The sequence below is a fragment of the Psammomys obesus genome, unplaced genomic scaffold (genome assembly GCF_907164565.1).
Source record: "Psammomys obesus unplaced genomic scaffold, mPsaObe1.curated_primary_1811, whole genome shotgun sequence".
NCBI lineage: Eukaryota > Metazoa > Chordata > Mammalia > Rodentia > Muridae > Psammomys > Psammomys obesus.
This window is the reverse complement of record NW_026596158.1, coordinates 1482289-1498396: the sequence shown is the minus strand read 5'-3', so window position 1 is coordinate 1498396 and position 16108 is coordinate 1482289. Positions and strand designations below refer to the sequence as shown.

At 59.3% G+C, this 16108-nt stretch overlaps 2 protein-coding genes across 2 annotated transcripts in view; one reads left to right on the top strand and one right to left on the bottom strand.

Moving 5' to 3' along the window:
- Positions 1 to 13956, top strand: part of Ryr1 (ryanodine receptor 1) — a 109492-nt gene extending 95536 nt beyond the window's left edge. The window contains exons 93-108 of the mRNA XM_055594688.1: positions 1 to 390; positions 978 to 1042; positions 1692 to 1845; positions 2315 to 2401; positions 4079 to 4330; positions 5700 to 5830; positions 6707 to 6749; positions 7872 to 8002; positions 8094 to 8154; positions 8500 to 8646; positions 9143 to 9277; positions 12187 to 12343; positions 12813 to 12877; positions 12964 to 13064; positions 13536 to 13587; positions 13747 to 13956. Of these exons, the coding sequence (XP_055450663.1) occupies positions 1 to 390; positions 978 to 1042; positions 1692 to 1845; positions 2315 to 2401; positions 4079 to 4330; positions 5700 to 5830; positions 6707 to 6749; positions 7872 to 8002; positions 8094 to 8154; positions 8500 to 8646; positions 9143 to 9277; positions 12187 to 12343; positions 12813 to 12877; positions 12964 to 13064; positions 13536 to 13587; positions 13747 to 13842 (2067 nt within the window). The 3' untranslated portion in view covers positions 13843 to 13956. The remainder of the gene's footprint in view (positions 391 to 977; positions 1043 to 1691; positions 1846 to 2314; positions 2402 to 4078; positions 4331 to 5699; positions 5831 to 6706; positions 6750 to 7871; positions 8003 to 8093; positions 8155 to 8499; positions 8647 to 9142; positions 9278 to 12186; positions 12344 to 12812; positions 12878 to 12963; positions 13065 to 13535; positions 13588 to 13746) is intronic.
- Positions 13957 to 14008: 52 nt separating this feature from the next.
- Map4k1 (mitogen-activated protein kinase kinase kinase kinase 1) overlaps positions 14009 to 16108 on the bottom strand; it is a 20789-nt gene continuing 18689 nt past the window's right edge. The window contains exons 27-32 of the mRNA XM_055594769.1: positions 15816 to 15990; positions 15443 to 15505; positions 15275 to 15364; positions 15122 to 15192; positions 14709 to 14764; positions 14009 to 14170 (exon numbers count right to left, since the gene is read on the bottom strand). Of these exons, the coding sequence (XP_055450744.1) occupies positions 14101 to 14170; positions 14709 to 14764; positions 15122 to 15192; positions 15275 to 15364; positions 15443 to 15505; positions 15816 to 15990 (525 nt within the window). The 3' untranslated portion in view covers positions 14009 to 14100. The remainder of the gene's footprint in view (positions 14171 to 14708; positions 14765 to 15121; positions 15193 to 15274; positions 15365 to 15442; positions 15506 to 15815; positions 15991 to 16108) is intronic.

The following is a 16108-nucleotide window of genomic DNA, read 5'->3' as shown; positions in this document are numbered from 1 at the left end:
TCGGCGGCCGGGGCGCTGCGGCTGCTGTGGGGCTCGCTGTTCGGCGGCGGGCTGGTGGACAGCGCCAAGAAGGTGACGGTCACCGAGCTCCTGGCGGGCATGCCCGACCCCACGGGCGACGAGGTGCACGGCCAGCAGCCGAGCGGCCCCGGCGGCGAGGCGGAGGGCGAGGGCGAGGGCGAGCGCGACGGCGACGCCGCCGACGGCGCGGGAGACGAAGAGGCGGTGGCCGAGCAGGCCGGCCCGGGAGGCCCCGAAGGGGCGGTGGCCGTGGCCGACGGGAGTCCCTTCCGGCCGGAAGGCGCCGGTGGTCTCGGGGACATGGGCGACACGACGCCGGTGGAGCCCCCCACGCCAGAGGGCTCGCCCATCCTCAAGAGGAAGCTCGGGGTGAGAGAGGGACACCCTGACAGACGCCCTCAGATGCTAGAGAGAACCCAAGACCTAGAGACCAAACCAGAGGGGTGGGGAGGGCCCAGGACTAAAAAGACCCATGGAAACAGTGCCCAGGACCCCAAGAATGACCCTCGGGGACGCGCGAGGCCGCAGGGAGCCCAGTCGTCTGTGATGGAAACCCCCCCCCCCCAGCAGCCCCACTCTTTGCTGCCTGGGGTTGTCAAGGTGATGAGAAGCCATGAGGAGCAACGGCATCCTTTGGGCGAGCACGCTGACACAGCCTTGTGATTTCAACACTGGGGAGGCTGCAGTAGGAGGATCTAGAGTTCAAGACCAGCCTGGGCTACATAACAAGAATCTACCCCCCCCCACACACACACACACATGCAAAACACACAAAAAGCTCTTCAGATTCAGGCTGGTCTGCACAGGATGGCGCCTGGACATCGGCTCATCCTCAGTGGAGGGGATCAAGGGGAACACCTTGATTAGCCAGAGGGAAAGAAGTGAGCGCAGAGAGAAGCAGACTAGAAAGAGGGTGTTGAGCCTCGAGAGGGCTCAGACCTGTGCCCTGTCCCCAGGTGGATGGAGAAGAGGAGGAGCCTCCTCCAGAACCAGAGCCGGAGCCCGAACCCGAGAAAGCTGAGTGAGTGTTTGCTCTCGGAGGGGGCCAGGCCCTTGCCTCAACCCTTCTCTTGGACGGAGAGCCTTCTGGGGTCAAGGCCCAAAGTTGTACCGGTCACCCTGCCCCGTGCCCTCGGCGCCATCCAGTCCATGCCTGGGGCTGGAGGAGAGACTCCCAAGGCAACAGAGATAGCGTGCTCCTGTTAGCTCCAGGCGTGTGTGCATGCTTCCCACGTGAACTTCTTTTGATGGGGAGTAGTAACCCCACCTAATGGAGGCAGAAGAGTGCCCAGTAGCAGGGCTCCCGGGGCAGAGCAAGTTCAAGCCCATCCTAGGCAACTTACGGAGACATTGTCTCAAAATAACAAGTCAGAACAGATGCATCCAGAGGTAGAGCCCTGGCCCATCATGCCTCAGGCCCCAGTTTTAACCCCTTCTGCTGCAGATGATTTCAGAGCTGGGGAGAAGACCCAGGGCCTTTGCCCAAGCTGGGCAGGTGCGCGGCCACAAAGCCCCCCCAAGCGCTACCCAGCTCCATGGGCGGGGCATGCTTGCTCCCTCACCCTTCGTCCCCGTCCCCGGCACCATCCAGACCCAGCCATGCCAGGGATGGCTCCCAAGTGAATGACTTTGAATGAACAGTTTGCCCGAGCCTTTTCTGTGTCCTACAGCACGGAGAATGGAGAGAAGGAAGAAGTCCCCGAGCCCCCCCCAGAGCCCCCCAAGAAGACGTCCCCTCCGCCCCCTCCGAAGAAAGAGGAGGCAGGCGGCGCAGGCCTGGAAGAGTTCTGGGGCGAACTGGAAGTACAGAGGGTGAAGTTCTTGGTGAGGACCCAGCAGGGGCGGCCGGAGCTTTCTCCTCTTGGGAGACCCACTCTGCCCAAGCTCAGCGCACAGGGGGACTCCCCAGGGCCAGGGCAGAGCCGGCCCCAGGCACAGCTGGGGGGGTTTGAACCCCAGGCCAGTCCTGAGTAGAGGGCCAAGGGAGACATGGCAAATGGAAAGGTGGTTCCGTGAGAAATCGTGAGAGGAATGGGGACAGGAGGACAGGATGGTTGATGAAGAAGCCGTCTCCTGCTCCTAGGAATGCAGATGGGGAGTGGGGGGTATGTGGCAAACTCCAGTCTACCAGGATTCTCGGTGTCAGAGAGCTCTCGTGGCATGAGAGCGCCCGGTTCCACCTGGGGGGTGCCTAGGCTGTGTGACCCTGAGCCACCACAGGCACAGCTGCCCGGCATCCAGCTGCACTCCAGCGTGAGGCAGCACTGAGATCATTCTACCTCTCTCCTCCCAGAACTACTTGTCAAGGAACTTCTACACGCTGCGATTCCTGGCCCTGTTCTTGGCCTTTGCCATCAACTTCATCTTGTTGTTTTATAAGGTGTCTATCCTGTGGTAACAGCTCCCCCCCCCGGGGGGAGGGGGGCAGAGCCTCACCCGGCTCAACACACCACACATGCCCGGGACCCTTCAGGGAAGGGGTGGGATTCCAGACCGTGGCTTCTACAGGGAAGCCAGTCTAGACAGCTGGGGCCAGTACCCTGTGAGGCTGAGTCGGAGTGGCTGGGCCCGCGTGTGACAGGGGTCTGAGTGCATTCAGGAGTTAGTACAAGAGCTGGGCACGGTGGTGCACCCCTGCGATCCCAGCACTTGGGAAGGCAGAGGCCGGTGAGTTCAAGGTCAGCCTGGTCTACACACTGAGTCCAGGACAGCCAAGGCTGTCTCGAAGACCCCGCCATGCCCCCAAAAAGAGTGAGTTCAAGACACATAGCTGCTTCTCCGGCCAGCTCTGACGCAGGAGGAGAGGTGTGTGGAGAAGAAAGTGGGCAGCTCACAGAGCAGAGAGAGGGCAGGGAGCCAGGCCTCCTGAAGCTAGAGGGGGCTTTATGCTCTTGCCAGAGCGTGAGAGACAGATTGCAGTGAGCAAATGCTTAACCTCCCCGAACCTTGGACTCCTCACCCGCAAAAATGGCATCAAAACCACATTTACATCTGAGACTTGTGAAACTTAAAAGAGGGAACCAAGGGTCAGGCATGGTGGGGGTTCAGGGGTTCCTAAAATCCCAACACTTGGAAGGCAGAGACGGATCTAAGTTCTAGGCCAGCCAGACGTCCACAGTGAGACTTTTATCTCAGGAGGTGAGACCAATACAGGAGGAGCAAGAGTTCAAGGTCATTCTTGGCTATTCAGAGAGTTTGAGGTCAATCTGAGAGACATGAGACCCAGTCTCCAATGGATGAATGAATGAATGAAGACTGCAACAGTTCCAGGATCTAGAAAATGCCCTAGGCCGGGTGTGGTGGCGCACGCCTGTGATCCCAGCACTCAGGGAGGCAGAGGCAGGTGGACTGCTGTGAGTTTGAGGCCAGCCTGGTCTACAAAGCGAATCCAGGAGAGTCAAGGCTACAGAGAGAAACCCTGTCTTGGAAAGAAAAGAAAAGAGAAAAAGAAGGAAGGAAAGGAAGGAAGAAAGAGCGTGCCCTAAAGCATGATGTGGTGGGACATATCCATAGTCTCTGTACTTGGGAAGCTGACAGATGATCACTAGTTTGAGGCCAGCCTGGGCTATGTAGCAAAGCCCAGGCAAGCCTATACTAGCAAGGTGCTGTGTCACAAAGAAACGTTGATGGGAGTGGTAATGTTCGCCTTTAATCCCAGCACTCAAGAAGCAGAGGCAGGTGGCTCTCTCTGGGTTTGAGGCTGGAAGGGTCTACAAAGAGAGTTCCAAGTCAGCCAGGGCCACACGGTGAGACCCTGCCTCAAAAGGCAAAATGCAGGCAGGGGGGCGGTGGCGCAAGCCTCTAATCCCAGCGCTCGGAGAGGCAGAGGCAGGCAGATCTCTGTCAGGTCGGAGACAGCCCGGTCTATAGAGTGAATCTGGGACAGTCAAGGCTACACAGAGAACTCTGTCTCGAATTAAAAAACAAAACAAACAAAATAGGTGAAAGAAATGGAAGAAAGTGCCACATAAATGTTAGCTACTGATTGTGAGTTTGGGCGGAACAGGTGCCACCAGGGTCCCCTCCCTGATGGGACCCCTCTTTGACCCCACTCTAGGTCTCAGACTCTCCTCCAGGGGAGGACGACATGGAAGGCTCTGGAGCTGGGGACGTGTCAGGGGCGGGGTCTGGTGGAGGCTCCGGCTGGGGCTCCGGGGCAGGCGAGGAGGCGGAGGGCGAGGAAGACGAGAACATGGTGTACTACTTCCTGGAGGAGAGCACAGGCTACATGGAGCCCGCCCTGCGGTGCCTGAGCCTGCTGCATACCCTGGTGGCTTTCCTCTGCATCATCGGCTACAACTGTCTCAAGGTGGGCCGTGGCCTGCGGCTGTGGGCCTGGGGCTGTGGAGGAGGCTGGGGGGCTTGCGGAGAGGACCGCAGCCGGCGGCCGGGACGGGAGGCTTTGGGCTGGGAAAGGCAGCTTCCCTATCGGTACAGGGTGGGCTCCTCAGCAAGGATGCTTCTGCAAGCCCGAGCCAGTGCAGGCCGGAGCTGACAGGCTAAGCCCCGGCTTGTCTGTGCCATGCCCAGTGGTTATGTTCTTTTCCCCGAGGAGGGACGGCCGTAACGTGGAGAATCTTATTTCCCACCCGTTAATCGGTTCGTCCCTGTGAAGCAAGAAGCTGGAGAGACAAGACGGCCTCAGCATTTGAGAGCACAGACTGCTCTTGCAGAGGACCTGAGTTCGGTTCCCAGCACCCATTGTAGGGTGGCTGGCAAATGGCTGACCCCAGCTGCAGAGGATCTAATGTGCTCTTCTAACCCCTGCGGTCACCTACGCACACATAATAGCACACACACAGAGACAGACACTGTTAAAAAAAAAAAAAATCTGTGAAGCCAGCACCATACCAGTGCATGCTTGGAACACCAGCGTGGCAGGAGGATATTGAGTTCTGGGCCAGCCTGGGCTACATAGGGAGCTCCTGTGTAGCTATGGACAGACAAGCCCTCAGCCCTGGCCAAGCAGCTCTTGACAGCTGATGGTTGCTAGCGGAGAGAAGTTTTCTCCAGGAGTGTGGTCCGGGGCCGGCTGCCCACGCTACAGCGGAGAGGCACACACCCACGTATACATTAAAGTCGCTAGTTAGGCTCGTGGGTTATATTTTAAAAAATGAAACAATGAAGGCACGGCCTGGCACGGCGGCACACGCCTTTAGCCTCAGCGCCCAAGAGGCAGAGCCAGGCAGATCTCTGAAAGTCCCAGGCCAGCCTGATCTAATCGAAGGAAAGAGCTATCCGGCGCCTGGGGTGGTGTCTCTGGGCACGTGACGGGGTTGTGGACTCTGATGTCACGAACGCTGGAGGTCCTGTTGGCCCCGCGTCCCGGAGCTCTGTGTGAGTCCCAGAATGTCTTTCGGAAGGAGCACAGCGCCTTGGCTCAGGGCTCTGGAGAGCTGCGCCCGCCCCTGGCCTCTCCTCCTGCGTCCACCTGTCTTACACACCTTTCACCCTGGGCTGAGCCTCCCCTCCGGGGCCCCAGCCTGCAGCAGACAACCGGGGCGCCCTCAGCTTGCCTGCCACCCGCTGCCCGCTCCTCCCTAGCCACTTCCACCTTTGCACCCCGAAGGCTGAGGAAACCCCTCGGGCGTCGCTCCCGGGCGGCAGGCAGGTCCCGAGGCTTCTGCGGAGACCCCGTGCCCACCCTGACACCACCCCTCCGCTCCCCTCATCCCCAGGTGCCCCTTGTGATCTTCAAACGGGAGAAGGAGCTGGCCCGGAAGCTGGAGTTTGATGGCCTCTACATCACCGAGCAGCCAGAGGACGACGACGTGAAGGGACAGTGGGACCGCCTGGTACTCAACACCCCGTAAGTGCCGCCCCCCCCCCCCCAGGGGAGCAGCGGGGCTGGGTTCTACCCCAGTCCAGGCCCGGACTTCCAAAGAGGAAGGCCCCTGCCGCCCGGCTTGTCCTCCCTAAGCCTGACCGTCGGCCTCGCCCAGTGGACACATGGAAGTCCCTCAGGATGTGGGACGGGCAGGGCAGCTGGGTGCGTAAACTCCTTGCTGCCCACCATGAGGGCCTGAGTTCAGGTCCTCAGCAGCGATATGAGGCTCCGGGTGTTGGGCCGGAGCGGTGGCTCAGGGCTCGGGAGCACCGGCTGCTCCTGCGGGGGACGCCAGCACCTCCATGGTGGCTCACGACCACCCTGCCAGTGCAGCTGCAAAAGATCTGACGCCCCTTGTCTGGCCCCCAACACGCACGCAGACAAAAGAATCAGTCCTGAAAGTGGTGAACGGAATCTAGGGCCGGGAGTAATTGCCCACGGAGGCAGAAGGATGCTTTGAGCTCGGGGGTGTAAAGCGATCCCCGTCCAGTTTCACCGCCCGGCCGCCAGCCCCTGACCCTTCCCAGATAGCTTAGTTCTGTTCTCTTTCCTTGAAGAGACACCATCAGGGCAACTCTCACGAAAGAAAGCGGTCCATGGAGCCTGCTTAGCTTCACAGGGCTAGCCTGCTACCTCGGTGGGCACGCAGGCGGGCATGGTGCGGGAGAGGCGCTCAGAGTTCTGCCTGATCTCCAGGCAGGAGAGAGAGAGAGAGAGAGGGGAAGGGGAGAGAGAGAGGGAGACTGAGCCTGGTGTGTGACACGCTTCCTCCAAGAAGGCCACCCTACCTGACCCTTCCCTGACACCTCACTCCAGCCACCACAGCCCCCTAACCTCCCCACACTTCTCTCCTGACAGGTCTTTCCCCAGCAACTACTGGGACAAGTTTGTCAAGCGGAAGGTGAGAGGGCCGTGTTGGGAGGGGAGGCCCTTGCTGCCAGTAAACCATCCCTGGCCTCGGCACCCTGAGCAGGCTGTGTGACCCTGAGGGCTGTCCCGAGGGGAACGTGGGCATGGCGGTCATAGTTCCTTCTCCAAAGAGAAGGTGCATGTGAAGGGCACTCGGTGAGGCGGGCCTGTGGGAGAGGAGGTGAGCGGCGACGTGGCAAGGGCAGCTAAGAGCTACTGTCCGAGGGCCTGAGGTTGTGGCTCAGTTACCAGAGTGCCTCTCCAGCATGCACAAAGCCCTGGGTTCAGTCCCAAGCACTGCATAAAATTAAGGATGGTGGCACATGCCTGGACTGAGGAGGTGGAGGCAGGAGGATCATAAAGTCAAAAAACCCCAAACCGACAACCAAATGCATGGATGGATGGGTGAATGGAGAGACGGCTTAGTGGTTAAAAACTCGTGCTGATCTTCTAGAGGACCCGAGTTCAGTTCCCAGCACCTACATCTGGCAGCTCATAACATCCTATAATTCCAGGGGATCTGATACCCTCTTCCTATTCGCACATACACACACACACACACACACACACACACCCACAGGGCATACAATCACACAGGCAAACACATACACAGCTAAATAAATAATTAACCTCGAAAGAAGTAACCCGAACGAGAACTCGGCAAGACATCTCTGAAGAAGTCATAGCGTCTGCAGCAGTGTGCCAGCCGTTAAGAGCATGGGCTGCTCTCGCGCCCACCCTGGCACCCACGTGGTGGCTCACAACCACCCCCAGGGTAGGAAATGCCCTCTCACAGCCCCCATGGGCTCGGCACGCACGTGGCAACACACGTAAAACTTTAAATTGCCAAGTGTTCTGCTATTACGCCCTTTCTCAGCTGCTGTGGAAGACGGGGTCCCAGCTCACGGCCTCTGTCTGCCTCCCCGAACAGTGCTCTCCCCATTAATTTGGTGCTGTAACTGCCAGGTGTCGGACCATCTTTCTGATGGCCTGCAGGAATCTGGGCCTTCTCCCCCAAGTGCTTCCCCTAGTTCTCACGCAAGGTGGAGCGTCCCTAGGGCTGTGTCCCCTTCCTCACTCCAGCAGCGGCCCCCAGCTTGCCTCTCCCCTGCAGGTTCTGGACAAACACGGGGACATCTTTGGACGGGAGCGGATTGCCGAGCTGCTGGGCATGGACCTGGCCTCCCTGGAGATCACAGCCCACAACGACCGCAAACCTGAGCCTCCCCCGGGCCTGCTGACATGGTGAGAGGGGCCCTCTGCCGGAGGCAGGTCAGGGGATGGGCTAGGGGTCTGACGCCCCGGCATCTGGCTGTTCCCCTCCCTGTGCCCTCAGGATTATGTCCATTGACGTCAAGTATCAGATCTGGAAGTTTGGAGTCATCTTCACAGACAATGTGAGGAGAGGGCTGCGTGTGGAGAGGGATTCGGGATGCGGCAGGCTAGAAGTATGCCCAGATAAGGGAACTACCCAAGCAGAGCCCCCAGAGCAGGAACGTGATGGTGTTTTGAAGCGCCTTGGAAGGTTGTGGGCTCCAAGCCCAGGACTCCATGACTCCAGAAAGGTTCCCAAGCCCCTGTCCCTCGTCCCCAGAACACCCATCGCTGTGCTCCTTCTATAGCTGACCTCCGCCTGCTCTTGGCTCCTCCGGCTCTGGAGCAAACACACACTCCCCTAGGCAGAGACGGGACCTGGGCTGTCTGTCCCTCCATGTTTCCTGACGCCCGACCCTCTTATACAGTCCTTCCTGTATCTGGGCTGGTACATGGTGATGTCCCTCCTGGGGCACTACAATAACTTCTTCTTCGCGGCCCACCTCCTGGACATCGCCATGGGCGTCAAGACGCTGCGCACCATCCTCTCCTCCGTCACCCACAACGGAAAGCAGGTGTGGAGAGGAGCCGCGTGGACATCTGGGCGGGGCAGAGAGGGAGGGGTGGTGATGCAGAGCTACTAGGAAACAGGGCATCATAGCTTGGGAGGGGGGAAGGTGAGGACCCGGTGTCACCTGGGAGGGGAGGCCCCCCCGCGGGAGGGGAGAAGCATAGTAATCTGGAAGGGTCTGAACCAAGGTCAGGGCGGTCATTAGCTTGTTCGTGTGCTTTGTGGGGGAGATTATTTGAGCTGTGCCTCTTCATGTAGCCCTGGCTTTCCTGGAACTCGATATTTTAGACCAGGCTGACCTCAAACTCAGAGACCTGCCTGCCTCTGCCCCCCTGAGTGATTAAAGGCCAGCACCACCACAGCAGGACTAGGGCATGCCGGGGAGAGAGCGAGCCTGGGAAGCCGGGCTCCCGAAGAAGCGCCAGAATTTAAAGGGGGCGGAGAGCTGTGGTCCCCTTGTAGAGGGAGCACAGAGCTGACCGGTGCTCGCCTGTCCCCAGCTGGTGATGACCGTAGGGCTCCTGGCCGTAGTGGTCTACTTGTACACGGTGGTGGCCTTCAACTTCTTCCGGAAATTCTACAACAAGAGCGAGGATGAGGACGAGCCCGACATGAAGTGTGACGACATGATGACGGTGAGCCCCGCCCACGCGCATCTGTCAGTCACTGATGTCTTAGTCAGGGTGCCCAGCGCCGTGATCAAAGACCATGACCCAAAGCAGCTGGAGGAAGAAAGGGTTTGTTCCCTCACAGTTCTGGGTAACAACAGTCTGTCAACAAAGGGAGGGAGGCAGGACCCTGGAGGCAGGAGCTGATGCGGAGGCCATGGGGGTGCTGCTTACTGGCTTGCTCCCCATGGCGTGCTCTGCCTGCTTTCTTTTTGTTTGTTGAGACAGGGTTTCTCTGTGTAGCCTCAGCTGTCCTGGACTCACTTTTTAGACCAGGCTGATCTCGAACTCACAGAGTTCTGCCTCTCAGAGGGCTAGGATTACAGGTGTGTGCTACCATGCCCAGCTCAGCCTGCTCACTTAAAGAACCCAGGACCACCAGGGATGGCAGCACCCACAATGGGATGGGCCCTCTCCTATCAAGCACTAATTTTAAAAAATGCCATCAAAAAAAAAAAAAAATAAGAGAGAGAGAAAGAGAAGAAGCTGGGTGGTGATAGCCCATGTATTTAATCCTATCACTTGGGAGGCAGAGGCAGGTAGGTGGATTTCTGTGAATCCCTCACCAGCCAGGGCTACACAGTGAGACCCTGTCTCAAAAAAACAACAAAAAAGCCTTCTGCTTGTTGGCTATGAGGCGGTAGCTGCATGGTAGAGCCGTGTGGCCCAGCAGGCTGGGTTCCATCCGCAGCAGCAGGAAGTGTTGGTGCTGGAAAGGACGACTTGGAATAGCAACACCCGTACTCCCTCTGGTCTGGCCACCTGGGCCATCACAGAAAGCCCCAAAGGGACTCCCAGGAGGGAGCCGTGACCGTCTTAGAATGGGGGTCAGAGGTGTGAGTCAGTTCAAGGCCCTGGGCTCGGCGAGGTGTGCTCAGGAAGCTGGGGCGGGAGGAGCGTGAGTTCAAAGCCAGGCTGAGCTGCACAGGCAGGGAGGCTAGTCCCAAGTTTTCTTTTCTCCCGTGATTCATCATAAGTGCTTCTTTCTCGTATTCTAACCGTGGAGGTGGCAACTCATGTTGACACCAGTGTGCTAGAGGCAGGGCCGAAACTGCGCGTTGAGAGAATCGATTCAGGGGTTTGTGCCAGAGGCTGGCTTCTGATCTGGATTCATGGGTCCCCATCACTGTCAGTGGCTGAGCCCTTAGCCTACACAGCTGGGTCCTCTCGGCTTCTGGGGACACAGAAAAGTGTGACATCCTCGGCATGTGCCAGATGGACCAAGCCCCTCCCCTTCGCTGCTTAGAGCCTGCTGGTGGCTCACACACCCAGCAGACAAGGCTGAGTCACGTTACCATGGCTCACAAAAACAGGGAAGATACCAGGCAGCGGTGCCGCAGCCTTTAGTCCCAGCACTAGGGAGGCGGGGGGGCAGGCAGATCACCGAGTTTGAGGCCAGCCTGCTCTACAGAGCGAGTTCCAGGACAGCCAGGGCTACATAGTGAAACCCTGTCTCGAAACAAACAAACAAACAAACAAACAAAAAAGCAAAAAAACAAAACCAGGGAATTGCTGGCCCACCCTAGTCTAACCACAGTCCTTCTTGCTTTTGATTTTTGGCTTCCTGGTCCTTTTTCAGTTCCTCTAGGACCCTGTTTCTTCCACTTCTTGTCCTCTGCATTGACCTCTTTTTGCCCTGTACCAGGCCTGACACCCACACCCCTTCACCTGATGCCTCACCTTTTAGATTAAATGCTACCTCCTACAGGAAGCCCTCTGACCCTCACTCAGGCCAGGGGCCTGCAGAACCCACATAACCGGTCCCTGCATCATCTCCCTCCCTGCTCTTGTTGATAGCAGCTCCTTTCCTCAGCCTTGCCAAACTTACTTCAATTCCTCATGGAAGCAAAAAACTTTCTCTCTCTTGCTCGCTCTTGCTCGCTCTTGCTCTGTCTCTTTCCTTTAACATATATAGTGTTTTGCCTGCATGTATGTCTGAGTTACAGACAGTTGTGGCCCATCCTGTGAGGTCTGGGAATTGAACCTGGGTCCTTTGGTAGCGCAGCTAGTGCTCTTAAAAGCTGATCCGATTCTCCAGCCTCCTATCCCCAAAAAGAAAATTGAAAGAAAAACTTTGGCATGTGTGTGATATGGCTGGCAGCCAGGGCCTTACTGCACTTCCTGCCCCCCAGATTTATCCTTCCCTCCCTGACGTGAGACAGCGCATTGTTTTTGGGTGCCTGGAGCTCTCGCTCCCATCACCCGTTCCCATAACACCTCTGGGTTCCAGTGGGAGACTGCCCTCCTGCAGGAAGCCAGTGTGGCTGCCACAGAGGCTGGGTCAGATGCCTCACGGAGCTTGAGAGGTGCCAGCGTCCCTCCCCACCCAGCCTGACCCCTCTGTCCCAGGGTCTCATACACGCCAGGCGAGCGCCCGGTACAGCTGGGGCACACGCCCAGCTCTGACCCCTGCATTGGTCAACTGCTGTCCAGTGTGACCAACAAAGGCGACTTAGGAAGAAAGGGACCGTCTGGGCCCTCTGCGAGAATACAGTGCATCGCGGTGGTAGGACCGTGAGGTGGTCACTGCCGACCGGGAGCAGAGGAGGAGGAAGACGCTCTCCTTTGCATTCATCCCGGGACCCCAGTGCACACTGTCCACACCAGGCTCGGTCTTCCAACCTCAGTGAACCCAGTGTGGAAACGTCCTCGTGCACATGCCCGGAAGTTTGGCTTCTAGGTGGGGCTCCATCAGGTTGATGATCTGACTGTCGCCTGTCTGTGCCTTTCTGTGCCACTTCCCCGGCTGTGAGAGGCAGCAGCCGGGGCTGTGTCTGTCACCCGGGCTGCCTCTGTGTCCGCGTCTCCAGGCCTGGCCTCTCAGAGGTGACGGAGGTGACATGGCTGTTGGCTGATCCATCCGCATCTCCCCTCAGTGTTACCTCTTCCACATGTATGTGGGTGTCCGGGCTGGCGGAGGCATTGGGGACGAGATAGAGGACCCGGCAGGTGACGAATATGAACTCTACCGGGTCGTCTTCGACATCACCTTCTTCTTCTTCGTTATTGTCATCCTGCTGGCCATCATTCAGGGTCGGTGCTGGCTGAGAGTGGGCGTGGGGTGGGCTGGCTAGCTCCCTGGCTTAGCCTCTCCCTGCCATGAGACAGGTGGTCTCTCTGAGCCTCAGTTTCCCCATCTGGAAAATGGAAGTGTTAAAACCAGGCACAGTAGCTGGGTGGTGGCGCATGCCTTTAGTCCCAGCACCTGGGAGGCGGAAGCCAGGGGCCTGCCGTGAGCTTGAGGCCAACCTGGTCTACGTTCCAGGGCAGCCAAAGCCACAACGGGAAAAAAATGATTGGGGGTGTTACTAGGACTAATGCCCAAGACCGTCAGGGAGGTTAAACCACGCATTCCTTTGGAGTGCCTGTGGACAGCCAACACTCAGTGGGCACCGGTCTGTTCTACTCGGCAAGTGTGGCGAGCTTAGGAAACCCGAGAGGGAAGGCAAGGCAGAGGGCTGCTGGGTGTCCGTGGCTCTTGAGCGCCGTCCCACCCCCACAGGTCTGATCATCGATGCTTTCGGGGAGCTCCGGGACCAGCAGGAACAAGTGAAGGAGGACATGGAGGTGTGTGGTGTCGGAGGGCGGGGCTAAGGGGTCGAGGGGTACCAGGGCCATCCCACGAGCCTCGGCTGCTCTCTCGCTGTCCTCAGACCAAGTGCTTCATCTGCGGCATAGGCAGTGACTACTTTGACACGACCCCACATGGCTTTGAGACCCATACTCTGGAAGAGCACAATCTGGCCAATTACATGTGAGTACGGGAAGTGGCGGGGGATCAGAGAGTGGGAGTGGGGCTGCTGACAGCCAGGGTGGGGCTGCCGAGCCTGGGCCAGTTCCGGAAAGGAATGTGGGCGTCCGGACGGGTAAGCTTCAGCCAGTCAGTAAGCATCACTGTGGCTCAGTGATAGAGCAAAATCCCCCAGCGAGGGGCTGGGGTGTGGCTCAGTGGTAGAACCCCTGCCTAGGATCCCCCAGTGAGGGGCTGGGGTGTGGATCTGTGGTAGAGCCCCTGCCTAGAATCCCCCAGTGAGGGGCTGGGGTGTGGCTCAGTGGTGGAGCCCCTGCCTAAAATCCCCCAGTGAGGGGCTGGGGTGTGGCTCAGTGGTAGAATTTCTGCCTAGCATGAACTGGGCTCTGGGTTTCATCCTCAGCATCAGAAAACAAAACTAAACCTCATGCAAGTATGGTTCTTACCTTCCTCCTGTGGTCCTCTGCTCCTCAGGTTTTTCCTGATGTATTTGATAAATAAGGACGAGACAGAGCACACCGGTCAGGTAAGAGGCGCTGATGTGGGATGAGTAGGCGACACAGCTAACCTAAAGCCATCCCAGTGTCCTCACTGAACTAGCCTTAGAGGGGGACAGTCAGCAGAACTGCAGATCTCGTCCAAGCCCGTGAAGATGTGACCACGGACTCTTGTCCCCCAACCCCAGGAGTCGTACGTCTGGAAGATGTACCAGGAAAGGTGCTGGGACTTCTTCCCCGCTGGCGACTGTTTCCGCAAGCAGTATGAGGACCAGCTGAGCTGAGGGCTGCGCTGGTCCTCCCCCGCCGCAAGTGCCTCACCCCACCTCGGACCCTCCCCAGGCAGCTGGGGACAGGCGACCCTGAGGCAGACCAATAAAGCCTATGCTGTAGTGTCATTGTGTTGGGCCGCGTGAAACTGGGGGGACCCCCCAAGAAGATCACGATGGCAAGACTGAAGTCAGGTTTATTGGGACGCGTTAGGACAGCAGCGTGTCCGTAAGGAGTCGCCAGGCATCCGTCTCTCCTGCCCACTCAGCGGCTCATTCCTGGATGTAGAGGTTGCTGGGGGCCGTAGGGTCATCCGCGGGCCGGGTCTCCACCACCACAGGCCTGAAAAAGATGGCGGCCAAGCCATTCATTCATTCATTCATTCCCAGAGTAGTTCATAGGAACTGTACTGTAACAGTGGCTAAGTCAAGCATGGTAGCGCCTGCCTACAATCCCAACCACTGGAGGCTGAGGCAGATCAGGGGTTCAAGGTCAGCAGGCAAGGGGGCTTGTCACCAAACATAATGACCTGAGTTCAGTAGGAGAGAATCGTCTCCAAAAACGTCCTCTGATGATCTCCAGGCGCCCTCGGGGGCACACCCACCCCAGTGTAATATAAGAGAGTGGAGGGGCAGCCGGGGCTACATAGTGAGACACTGTCTCAAGCAAGGGCAGTAAAGGAGCCACGGGCAGTTCACAGTCCCCACAGCAAACCAAGGGAGTAGAGAGAAGCTCGGGGCTTCTAGGAGGGCCAGCCGAGGCTCCCAAGAAGCATGGCAGAGGCGGAGGGAGCCGAGCAGGAGCATGGCAGGGTGGCCGCAAAGCCTCCGCTTCGCGGCAGCAGCGTCCCCTGTTCCTCTGCATCTCCCCACCCACGTACCTGGGCGAGCCGAGCAGCCGGAAGGTGAGGGTGGGGTCTCTCAGCTCCTGCAGCAGCTGTGGGAAAGGCGCGTCTGCGTGTGCGTGCCGGAAGTAGGGCCGCCCCTGCTCCTCCCGGCACGCTCTAACCCAGACCCCTGAGGCTGCGTGCTGACTGCTCTGTGCCCAAGACTGCTAACCTGCAGAATCTACAGGCCTATCTGCTGGGCAGCCGTAAACAGGAAGTCAGGGCCCGGGGAGGCCGGACAGCAGTCTGAGACGCGCCTGTGTCCACTGAGGGATGAGGCACAAAGATGTGTGCCCGAAGCTTCCCAGAACGAGTCCCTGACGGACCCAGGGCCTCTTCGAGCCCATTAAAGGCTGAGAAGGCTGAGGAGAGCGCAGGCAGCGGTAGGAACTGAGGGAGGGGCCTACCTGTTCCGAGCCTGGCGCCCACACCTGGACCCCGTGCTTCCAGAAGGCCTGGAGTCGGTCTCCAACCATAGCTGGGGAGAAAGCAGTTGCCCGTGACCCGGAGGTCACAGGGCTCCCACCCTTGACCCCGGGGCCCTCCCATCCAGTGCGTACCCACAGCCTCCACCGCTTCCGTCATGGGGATCTCAGGGGTGCGAAGGCCGGGAGCCGGGGCCCCCTCTGGTGTCACTAGCTTCAGGGAGCCTGGAAGGAAGTGGAAGGAGGGTTTTGAGCCCGCGTCCTGCGTTGAGGGCCAGGGAGGGGAGGGAGGAAGCTTCTTACCGTCCATCAACACCATCACGATGTCTTCCTTTACTTGGAGCACCTGCACGGGTCCCTTGTGCTCTGTGGGAGGCAGGGGCTTGAGGACCAGCTGCCTGGCCCTGCCGGCCACACAGGCCCCACCCCGTCAACTGTATCACTCAAATCCCAGCACACCGTCCCACCTCTCTCACCAGCGGCTCGGGCTTAGCGGGGCCCAGCCGCTCTGGCCTCCCCTCCCGGCGGCTTTCACCTGCAGTCCTACCACACCTCCGCCCACCTCCTCTCGGCCCCGCCCCTCCCCGGAGCCCCGCCCTCTCCGCGGAGCCCCGCCCTCCCTGCGGCCCCGCCTCCCGCGCAGCCCCGCCCCTCCCGCGGAGCCCCGCCCACTCACCCGTGCTGGAGTCGTCCAGCCAGCAGGACAGCGCTCCGAAGCGCACGGTGTGGAACAGCACCGAGCTCGCCGCGCGCCCGGGGCTCACGCCGATGCACACGGCCGGCAGCTCGGAGCCCGGCGCCGTCAGCAGCGCGAACACTGGCAGCGGCGTGGGCAGCGGGAACAGCACCTGCTGCGGGCCCGCACGGGGAGGGGCGACTCAGGGGGACTGTGGGAGCGGGTGGGGGCGGGGGAGCGGGGCTGGGGGAGCCCTCGGGGAATTCCAGGCCTCTTTAGAAACAAAGCGTGCC